This window comes from Limulus polyphemus, unplaced genomic scaffold (genome assembly GCF_000517525.1).
Source record: "Limulus polyphemus unplaced genomic scaffold, Limulus_polyphemus-2.1.2 Scaffold1384, whole genome shotgun sequence".
Classification (NCBI taxonomy): Eukaryota; Metazoa; Arthropoda; class Merostomata; order Xiphosura; family Limulidae; genus Limulus; species Limulus polyphemus.
The window spans coordinates 105,664-117,154 of record NW_013666994.1 but is presented as its reverse complement, the minus strand read 5'-3'; the positions used below and the strand labels follow the sequence as shown (position 1 = coordinate 117,154).

The window sequence follows — 11,491 nt, the reverse complement described above, 5'->3', positions numbered from 1 at the left end:
ACGAAAAATTAGCTGTCTGTTTACTTGTGACCACTCAGTGTATATAAAGATAGATGCTGTTAAACCTCAACTTATAAAAAAAATGGGAACCAATACTAAATGAATTTTAATTATTCCCTCAAAAACTTTACAGACAGCTAGTCAAAGCAACAGGTCTGTAATTAGATGGAATCTTGGAATCCTTCCTAGGCTTAGCAAAATGGATGACAATAGACTTATGCCATAAATAGGAAAACACCTTATACAAAGGAAGACTGAAAGAGGCAAAGGAGTGATTGTGTAGCATAAAGGCAATCAGACCAAAAATAAGGTGAGGTTCTACCATTCCATGTCTCGATGACCAAGAATGCATGGGAACAGGTAAAAGGGCTTGAGGGATAGGAGAAGGGTGTTAGTAATACTATGTATATCCACATCTTCTTTACCATTGGGTTCAAGTCTGAAAGAGGATGGGATGTATATGTTACCTTTTGAACCTTGCCCCAAATTACCATGGAACTGGTGATGGAAGACATGCAGGAAGTAAATTTAACCAAAGATTCCATCTGGCTTTGATGTCTGAATAATGTGACCAATTATTGATTCCATGCAGTCATTAACAGATGGTAGGTTAACTCCAAAAGACCAGTGAAAGAGGGCATGTTAGCCAACTCCAGATTCCACTGTCAAATCTCAAGACAAAGAAATACGAAGACAAAGGGAGAAATCTATGGCACTAACTGTCCGACTTGAGGCACAGAGGTATATTCTCCAGTACTGAAGGTTATGATCCAAGAGAAAACATTATACAAAAAGACACCTCTTACCAATGTCTCCACCACACCAGAGTGGAATGTATGTCCATTAAGTCCACCAGGAAGATGAAGAGAAAAGGCAAATACTCAACAAGATAATCAAGGTCTGCTTGATCAAAGATCTCTCCTAATGAAAAGTAAAGAGAGAGGGCAAGACTGTATAACAGTCTTGAACACTGGGACTGGATGGGCTGGACCCAATTACCAAGGATGCTACACACACACACACACACATATATATATATATACAAAGAAATATGGGTACATGTTGATTTCTACACAGAACAGTCAAAAGAGGAAGAGAAGAGCTTAGACATACGAAAATACAGACTATGATGGGGTACAGGCATAGATGTTTGTAGAACAACATATTAGTGGCATAATTTTGCTTGAACATTGGTGAGACCATATCCAATGTTATTTACAATTTTAAGACACTGCACTTCTACCTCATTATTCTACCAGAACAAATCAAGAGTAACAACAGTTGAGTCTTGGAAGTTCCACAGTAAGGTTCAGATGGTACTGTCATGGTCCTTACCACTGCCATGGGCATAGGCAAGATAACCAAGATGAAAAGTTTTGATTCACCAAAAAGCTGGCAAATAAAACATCAGAACAGATTTTGCAATATATAGCTGTATATGACAGTTTATATATCCCACACTTACATAAGAAAGTAAAGAGAAAAAAAGGGTAAAAATGGGTCAGCTCATATTTTCAACACTTACAAACAGAAATACGTGGATAAGATGTAACACCCTGATCTTTTATCTCTGAAACAATCTTCTCCTTGATAGAAAATAAAATCAATTATTCCCCTGGAAGAGTTTAGTGTGTCTTGTGGGGTGACCTTAATGGCAATACCCCCAAAAAACCTGAGTGACAAAAGCAACTCATTGTCCTTTGATCTATATCAGGCATGAGCAACATAATGCCCACAGGCCACATTCGGCCCGCAAGGTGGTTTTACGAGTTCTTAAAATATAATATTAAAATATGGATTATTAACTGCTATTTTGCTTCATATGGTGTGATCTGCAAGTACATTTAGTAACTGCTATACAGCCTGCCCCTGGAGGAAGTTGCATGTCTGATCTACATGTTTCAACAAAAGCATTTCCTGACTGGAGCTTTTCAATCAATCAAAGAGAGCCAGCAAGAACCTATAATCCTTTTTGGATATATTAAAGGTGACATTATACCCAAACTCATTTTCATATGAGTGGAGGATGAGGAAATGAGACACAGGTAGTGTTTCCATGGGAGGAATTAGATTTTATGTTTGCCATAAAAAAAAAGGAAAATACAGTGTCCATTAAACCCATCCACCATGGAGTCCTACAAGGAAACATGCTATACTGTCAACAGCTCAACACTCTGAGGATAGTGTAGCAACACCAAAGTTCTGTAGGCACTATACTCAAACATCACTACCAAACATAATATTCACAACACTCTTTGAAGATTGACCCTAGCTATAATTCTCCAGCTGACTGGCCTCAAAGACCTTTGTTACAAGTATTCACAATTCAAACCAAAGTGGTGTACTGCAGTGACCCTTAACAACCACAATCCTCTCCTTTCCTTCACAGATCAGCATACATGACAACCATGTTGGAGGATATTTGGAATCCATAGAAAAATGAATGTGCAAATAGTATCTTCCCTGGGAAAACTCTACACCAAGTAAAAATCTCTTGAAAAATTTTATATTTCGCCAAAAAATAAATAAATAAAACGGCATACCAAACTGTGCCAAACAACATAACAAAGAATAAGATTCAAATATTTTTACAACTTTCAGCTGAGCTAATAAAAGCAAGTACTGAAAAAATCTTCAAATTACTTAGATTGGTAATGAATATTTATTGTACTGATCCTTTATCTTCTTTGTATTTTCTATTAAATTCCTGAAAAGTCTTTCCTTAGTCATTTGAAAACAGTATTATTCACATTAAGAATAAATAAAAGATAAATTTTTACAGTCTATTAGAAAAAATTCCATTCTTATCACATATATTTCATGATTTGCAAAGCAAAATCAATGCAGAAACTATAAATTCTGAGGAGGTATTTGATTCATGTGAACATACCAATTAAGAATCAAAGTTAAAATGTTAAACATAACTAATATCTTACTTAAAAATACACAACAATGTATTTGAATTCTCATGCAGCAAAGATACTGTTAATAAACTGAAAGCTTGTAATATGAGTTCACTTTAAACAAAGAGTTCCTATGCTTGCTAACAGTGGTACTATAAGAGAATGTACTCGCTGCTTTGAAATAAGCATTGTTCAACTACAAATTGTATACTGCAGATTGTTTTTCTCATATAAAATGATCACATTTTTTCATATAAATTTTCAGTACAATTACCATTTAAAACATTTTTCACTAGCTTGCCTGCTATGCAGCTTAAATACATAAGTAGCAACTTGTATGACCTCAGCATACTGTGGTCAAGCCTAACTTCACACAAATGAAAGTTTGCTAGATTGGAAATGTCAAAATAAAATTGCAAAACATGGAAACATAAAAAAAAAGCCCTAAAATCCTCATAAATAAATTTTACAGCTAGTTTTGGCCTTAACCCTACATAAAGTGAAAAATCAACACTGCAGTTTGATTTGAAGTGCAGTTTTTTTTTCATTTAATGTAGACTTGGTATCAAAACCAGTTTTATTTTTCTCTGAGAGTGCCAGAGTAATCTGTTTTTTAAATACCCCTAATGACAAACTGATAAAAGGTTAAGTTAATCACATGTGCTACCCATAAAGTACATTTGTTGTTAGCTAGTGTTGAAAATATGGATACTTCTATTTTCATGTGTCACAGTGTTAAGAGAGGGTAATAACCTAAGCTAAGAAAGATGATCTTCCTTCTAATTATATTATAGCTAGACATATAATGTTGAAATTAAAGAGGTTTGTTTTTTATTAAAAACAATGATGATATTACAGAAAATACCTTAATTCAGAAACGATTTAAGTTTTAAAATTGGATCGATATTTATACTTTCATGATAAATTGTATGCACTTGGCTCTAGGCTAGGTTATCTCACATTATGTCTTTACTTTAGGCTTATTTATTAACTTCTTTAAATCATACCAATATTCACTACACTTACAAGGTTTCACAGCCCATTGCACCCTCATCACTAAAATCATAATGGGCAAATCGTAATGTATGCTAAAATTGAAACTAATAGGCTGCGATTCATTTGCATAAACCAAAAGAAGCTCCGAGTTGAAGACTATGTCCACCTGCAGGATGCTAAAATTGGTTCAGAATACACATCTTACATAGTCATCTAGAATATATCAACCTAATAACCCGAGTGAAGCTGGGTACTTTCGCTAGTGTTGAATAAAATTTTCCCCAAATCTTGATATATAAATCTGAACAGTTTTAAGATGCTTCTGATTACATGCAAAGATATTTATGTAATAACAGATTATATATTAACTTTCAAATTTAGCAAAAATATAATCATACTTCAAAGTACTGCACATCAAGTTTCAATTGTTAGTGCCTGATTGCTGTTACACACAAGATAAATCTACTGAATTGAATTTACTTTCCTTACATTATGCACTTATAGTGACAAGTTAAATAAATGTCTTTTTCCTAAATTATATATTAAATTACAGAGGAAGGAAAACTTAAATATTAATTTTTTACACAAACAATTACTGAGCATCAGGTTCGACGTATGCATGACTTACAACCTACACACAGCCTATAAGGTACTATATTATAATGATGAAAATCTCCCCTTAACAACCATGCTTACTTCATAAATTTCGAAGTGAGGGAAATTCTATGAGAGGTAGATTGTAGCATATCATACGAATTGCCATTAATAAAGTGATAGCCATAACAGTTGCCTGTAAGTTTTAGGAATTGAAAATCAACTGCAAATGTAGTAAGATAAATGTGAGGTAGTTGATTACAAATCATGTAAGATTTTGAGAGTAAAGACAGCATGGGCATGTTGAAATCATTCATGTGAAAGAACTCTCAAAAATGAAAAGTTGAAAATGTCCTGAAAACAAAAAAAAATTCAAGAAGCATGATGAAAGTTGCATATTTCAGTACTGATGTCAGAAAATTGAAAAAGATCAAACCATTTTAACCTTGCCTGTTGGAATGTTTACATCCAACAGGCAATTTAAGACATGAGGACAATGTTTGTTGGTAAGAACAAAATTAGAACACAGTGTTGTAACCAAAATGAAGAGGGAGATACCAAATCTCCATAATACCTCATTTCAAGAAAAGATATGTCACACTCAATAGAATCTCAACAGAAAATACTTCCACTCTAGGAAAACCTAGAGAATTAGAACCAAAAATAAATGTTACTAAAGGTAGAAACTCCAACTACCTTACACATAAAAGTTCAGTGAAATATATCATATCAAAAATCAATTAAATCCTGGAAAAAAGACTAAAATAACCTTGAAAACAAATCACATCTTCTTTGGGCATTCAACTATTTTTTAAGATGTCAAATGCTAAGTTTTTGAAGATAAATACTTAAAACAACTAATAAGTCTGTGATAACAAACAACAAGAAAAAGTTACACCTATCTGTATACACTCTAGCAAGAAGGAATGCAAAACTAACTTTACCATGAAATTCACCATAGCATTTAAGAAGTTAAAATACGTGCACATAAATGTTGATGCATGACACAAAACAACGCAAGTCCAGGGGAAGTCAAAAAACAAGAAGAAAAATCCACAAAGGTTAAATCATCACTAGCAACTCCATACATACACAATAGGGGAACTAAGATATTATTACTCATAACTAATGGTAAATGAAGATGAACAAAAAAGGAAAACTAATGCTTTAGAAATAACCACCACACACAGAGAGAAAACCAATTTAAACAAAGGTAAAACAAAAAAAGATTTAAATGACATAACAGAGACACTGTTACAGTAAAATTAATGTTTCATATACAGGTAAGCAGTTATTCTTCTAGATCCTGTTCATAAATGTGGAAACTTGTAATCTCAGAAGAGTTTGTAAAATGTATAACCAAAATTATATGATCAAAGGGACAGAAATATGACTGACAGAAGCTCACATACTGACCATAGGAGTATTTATGTTACCATTTATATAACATATTATTGTAACTATAATAAATATCTTGTGTGTATGTGTACAAATAATAAAGATAAAACTCATTTGGCTAATTTTTTTATGGCAGAAATTTGCTTATAAATAAAACTATGATGGTTAAATATAACTCTACAGTATTGAACTTTATCAGAAACTATGTTTAACTTGAACATTACTTTGTTCCTTCGATTATGTAAATTGATGTTTTTCTTTCCCACAAGTCAAAAGCTCTTCTGATATGTGTTATAAGCAGTTGCTCATAACTGTGTATTCCAATACATAAAAACTATAGTATATGGTTGATATTTGTTTGTTTTTTTAAATCAAAGCCACATTGGGATATCTGATGTGTCCACCACAGGGAATCAAACCCCAAATTTTAGCACTGTAAGTCCCACCAAGGAAAGTGGTTGATATAATATGCACGTATTCTGGTAAAATAACCATATGTGGCTATGTATGTAAATTTACAAAATGTACTTAACTGCAATCAGTTATATAAATTTAATTCAAAAACAGCTCTGTAACTAACTTGTACAAACAATCCACTTATTATCTAAAACATTTTGGGATATATACATACCTAAGGACAAGTTTTTAGTCATAAATTGTTTAAGATGAAAATATTAATAAACAATATTATGTATTATACATACTGTATATGGATGCTTATATATATATATATATATTCCCATATTTTCATATATAATGTATTAAACAATTTCATTTTTGTACATCTGTAAAATATTTTAATGAAAGGTTGTTGTATGGTTAAAATACAGAAGCTAGGTAAATATTATTGAAAGCATTAACAAACTGTATCTGTCTAGGAAGATCTGGACAATGTTTCAAGCTGCAAGAGCACATCTTCGTCTGCACTAATAGCTCAAAATGTCACCCAGAAGTTTCTAGACAGATGCAGCTCATTAACAACACCTTTCAAGTATAATATCCTTTGTCTAAACATTCTCTGAAGCAACAATATTTTTGTTAAATAATGATAGTTTTATTTGATGTAACTTTATATATGGATGTGGCTCCATCTACTCATTTTAAATATTATAAAAGAAACAAATGCATTTTAAGAATCCTGTCATTAAATTTGAAGACACGTATATGTAATTATTTCAAATTTAAAGACAGGATCCCTAAAAATGTATCACTCTTATATCATCTACAAATTTACATGTCCAAGGTGGACTTTGAGCTCAAGAATCAATCAGCATGCACAAAATACAGTATATAATCAGTCAGCTATTCTTTGTTATTGTTTGCAAGACATCCAACAAGTTCAACATCTTGGAAAGTGCAGTCAACAAAGAAATGCTCTACACTAAAGATAGCCTATGGATACACAAGGTGCATCCTGAGTTAAATGTAAACCAAACAGTGTCATCTTTGCTTCTAGATTCATTTCTGAAGAAACCAAACATTACTGCTCAAAGCAGTTTATTTAAACATTCCCTATAGTTATTTACAAAGCTGTGTTTCATTAGTTATTGTTCAAACCAATCACATGCTGTGACAGGACAAAAGGATGGCAACAAATAGCTGTAGTAACAAACCCACTAACAAAGGAAAACCACTAAGAAACAAGACTTGGATAATTATGTTCTAAAGGGATGCTAATTTCTTACCAAACAAAAAGCTATACTTTGGAATGGGCTGAAATTTGTTTTTAATTGATAAATGCATCATCCACAGACAAGACTCTTCGAAGCTACGCACATATGAAACTTCAAATATTTATTCATTTTTGAAACTACAGTAAATAAATGTTCCAAATAGACAAAATATTAATTCTAAAATATAGAGTAAAAAATTTTTAAAAATTAATCTAGAATGATTATTTTTACTAACATTTTAAAATTTGATATGTAGGTGTGCACTTGACACTTAAAAGGTGCTCATCATCCATGTCAGTTAATAATTGTATACAATTTATAGTACTTACTTATATGTATCTAATAATTTTCTTTTTGTAGAAATAAAAATATAGCACAGTTTAATAATATTAAATATGTTTAAAAATAATTTTGCTGGTTTGAGAAATTAAAAAATATACTGACCTTCTTTGGATGCCCCCTTTTTTTTGCCTGATGAATTTTGCACCTGTCAAGTAATTAGAATTGTTATTAACCTGTCAAGCAAGAAAACACAAATGAAAATATTTCTTGTTCATTAATAGTAATTAGAATTGTTATTAATATTATTTTTCTATCTGGCATGCAAGTTTATCCAGTAATTTTTTTTCAAGTTTTCTGTTTTCAATATATCTGGTTTTGTGTATGTTATGTTTCTTCAGAGCACCTCTCTTGAACCAATGTTCAAAATGAAACACTTCTTTCAAAAAATAATCTAAAATCCATAAAAAGCATTTAGGGTAAAAGTTAATCAGAAGAACACACAATAATTATATACATTTTTTCAAACATTAGCTTTATGAAAAATTAAAAATGTTACATATCTGTTAAAACAATTATTATATGCAAACACTACTCTCAGGTCACTTTGCTTACCCAATCAACTGATGACCTTAGGAGCCTAAGAACAAACTCACTACCTTTGGACTAAATGCATTCTTTTGTGAGTTCTGAGCACAATAAAGCAACTTGCAGCTCAGAAAGTAAGGTTTAAAGCCAACTGACTGGCACCAAAAGCCAAATTACTTTTACATCTGCAGATGGATGAGGGCAACTTCAAACTACAAATATGTTGTGTGAATACCATTGATGGTGAGGGTTATTGGTAAACCAATGAAGATGATCAAAACTGCTGTGTACACAGAATGGCTGATAATAGTTTCCCCTTCAGATTAGAGATGATATGCAATTTATAGGAAACATAAAATTAAAAAACCAGGAGACACAGTAAATAAAACTGCATATTCTATTAAATGTACCAGAAAATGGGCCAAAAATCAAATCACTTTAACCTTCTAATAATGTAAGAATTTCAACTAAGCAATGTAAGATATGAGAACACTGTCTGAATACTTTAATAATGATGAGGTTATTAGAACATCACATTCAATCTAGCAGGTACACTGTCTGTTATGCAAATGATGTGTTGATTTTCATATTACATTTAAATAGTCTTTAAACTACTAGTTATAGTACTGGACAGAAGAAGCTGGAAGAGTAATCAAGCAGACAGTTGTTTATTCTCCCAAAATAATAAACCTCCCATCTCAAAAGAATCAGCATGTTAAGAAGTGGTATACTTATAGCTCTCCTGATTACTGAGCCTAAGTGTAAAGCATAGACAACACCAATATCCAATATCAGGATTGTAAAGCAACCCAGTGAGTGATGTTAAACTGTCATTCTAAAGACCATGTGACACAGCATATTCTCATCCTAAAGATGTTCAACTGTGGCTGTCCGATGCAAAGTAGATGGGTGAAACAGCTGGTGATAGAAGGAGCAACTCAATTAAAGCTACAAATTAGTTAGACCTGTGTCCTGAAAGACCATTAACAAAATAGCTACCCTGATTCCAGCCTCCCACATTTTATACATAGCTATTTTGAAAAGTTTGTAAGCTAACATTCCATATATAATGAGTGTCTCACAGCTCAGAGTATGTACTATACAATGTAAGTTACAGCCAACTGCAGTACACAGGGAATCAGGAGTGTTTTTCAGTAGTTGTTTTGATGCAACATCCTACAGCCAATTCTTAGCCCTACACCATATGAAGACAAAGCCAGATCAAAGGTGACTGTAGTTAGCAATTTTTGAATCAGTTACCAAATTTGGATGCAACAAGTCACACATGTTGTTGTTCAAGCTGTCACTTCAGCAGAGAAAGACTAGTTATTAATAATGCTGTGTAAATATGAAATTACTTACTTGCCACTAGCACATTAATTACAGTGACTAAGATAACATTCTGGCAGAGCTCACTAACTTAAGTTCTCATATAGCCTTAACAAAATTTAGGAACACCATTATTAAGCTCTACGAACAACTCCAACAAACTTATGACACATATAGCTTAAAAAACTCAGGAACACCATTATTAAGCACTACGAACAACTCCGACAAACTTATGACACATATAGCTTAACAAAATTCAAGAACACCATTATTAAGCTCTACGAACAACTCTGACAAACTTATGACACATATAGCTTAACAAAATTTAGGAACACCATTATTAAGCTCTACGAACAACTCCGACAAACTTATGACACGTATAGCTTCACAAAATTTAGGAACACCATTATTAAGCTCTACGAACAACTTCGACAAACTTATGACACATATAGCTTAACAAAATTTAGGAACACCATTATTAAGCTCTACGAACATCTATGACAAACTTATGACACATATAGCTTAACAAAATTTAGGAACACCATTATTAAGCTCTAAGAACAACTATGACAAACTTATGACACATATAGCTTAACAAAATTCAGGAACACCATTATTAAGCTCTATGAACATCTACGACAAACTTATGACACATATAGCTTAACAAAATTTAGGAACACCATTATTAAGCTCTAAGAACAACTATGACAAACTTATGACACATATAGCTTAACAAAATTCAGGAACACCATTATTAAGCTCTATGAACAACTCCGACAAACTTATGACACATATAGCTTAACAAAATTCAGGAACACCATTATTAAGCTCTATGAACAACTCCGACAAACTTATGACACATACACTGAATGGTCACAAGTAAATAGACACCTAATTTTTCATCATTTAACTGATTTATGCTAACAAATTTGTGTTCGAAGAGCACTATATAAATGAAAATGGTTCGCACACTAATTATCTTGTGCTACAACATGCCAAGAACTCAAGGTTCTCTCAAATTGTCAGATTTTGTTTGAGGAAGGATAGTTGGTCAAGCAGATGGTGGAATAAGTCAGTGGCAAATTTTGCAGAACTGGGGAATCCCGCTTTCGACAGTCAACAGAATCATCGTGCAGTTCAGGAAACACGGCAAGGATACAACGGAGCAGCGTCTGGGTCGTCCTGGTTCATCGGAGAGGGCAAAAAGGGCTGTCAAGAGGAGCATCGAAATGGATCCCAGATTAACGACTGCAGAAATGGCCAAAGTTGGTGGGATGAGCCCGAAATCTGTTCAACGGATTCTCCACAGATTGGGTTATCGTTGCAAAGCAGCTAGATGGAAGCCCTTATTAAGACCTGCCAACATAGTCAGACGAAAGAAGTGGTTAAGTGATATGATGACCAAGCCTTTGGACTTTTGGAAGACCATATTGTTCTCAGACGAATCAAGATTCGCTCAATTTTCGGACGGTGGAAGGATATGGGTCTGGAGAATGCCTCACCAAGAGTTTTGGCTCAACAAATTGCAGCCAACTGTGAAGCATGGTGGTTTCAGTGTGATGGTTTTTGGAGCTGTTTGGGTTGGTGGGAGATCGAGCTTAGTGGAGTGCGTTGGCAACATAAATTTTGCGAAATACGTCGAAATTTTGGAGCAAGGACTTTTGCCACTTTATTCCTCGAGTTTTGTGGACGAGAACACAACATTGTTCCAGGACGATGGAGCACCGTGTC

The 11,491-nt window shown here is 33.2% G+C and overlaps 1 protein-coding gene across 6 annotated transcripts in view; it reads right to left on the bottom strand.

Moving 5' to 3' along the window:
- LOC106463357 overlaps positions 1-11,491 on the bottom strand; it is a 122,042-nt gene that overhangs the window by 51,696 nt on the left and 58,855 nt on the right. For all 6 annotated transcript variants that reach the window (XM_022390833.1, XM_022390832.1, XM_022390837.1 and 3 more), the window contains exon 6: positions 8,009-8,051. In XM_022390833.1, the coding sequence (XP_022246541.1) occupies positions 8,009-8,051 (43 nt within the window). The remainder of the gene's footprint in view (positions 1-8,008; positions 8,052-11,491) is intronic.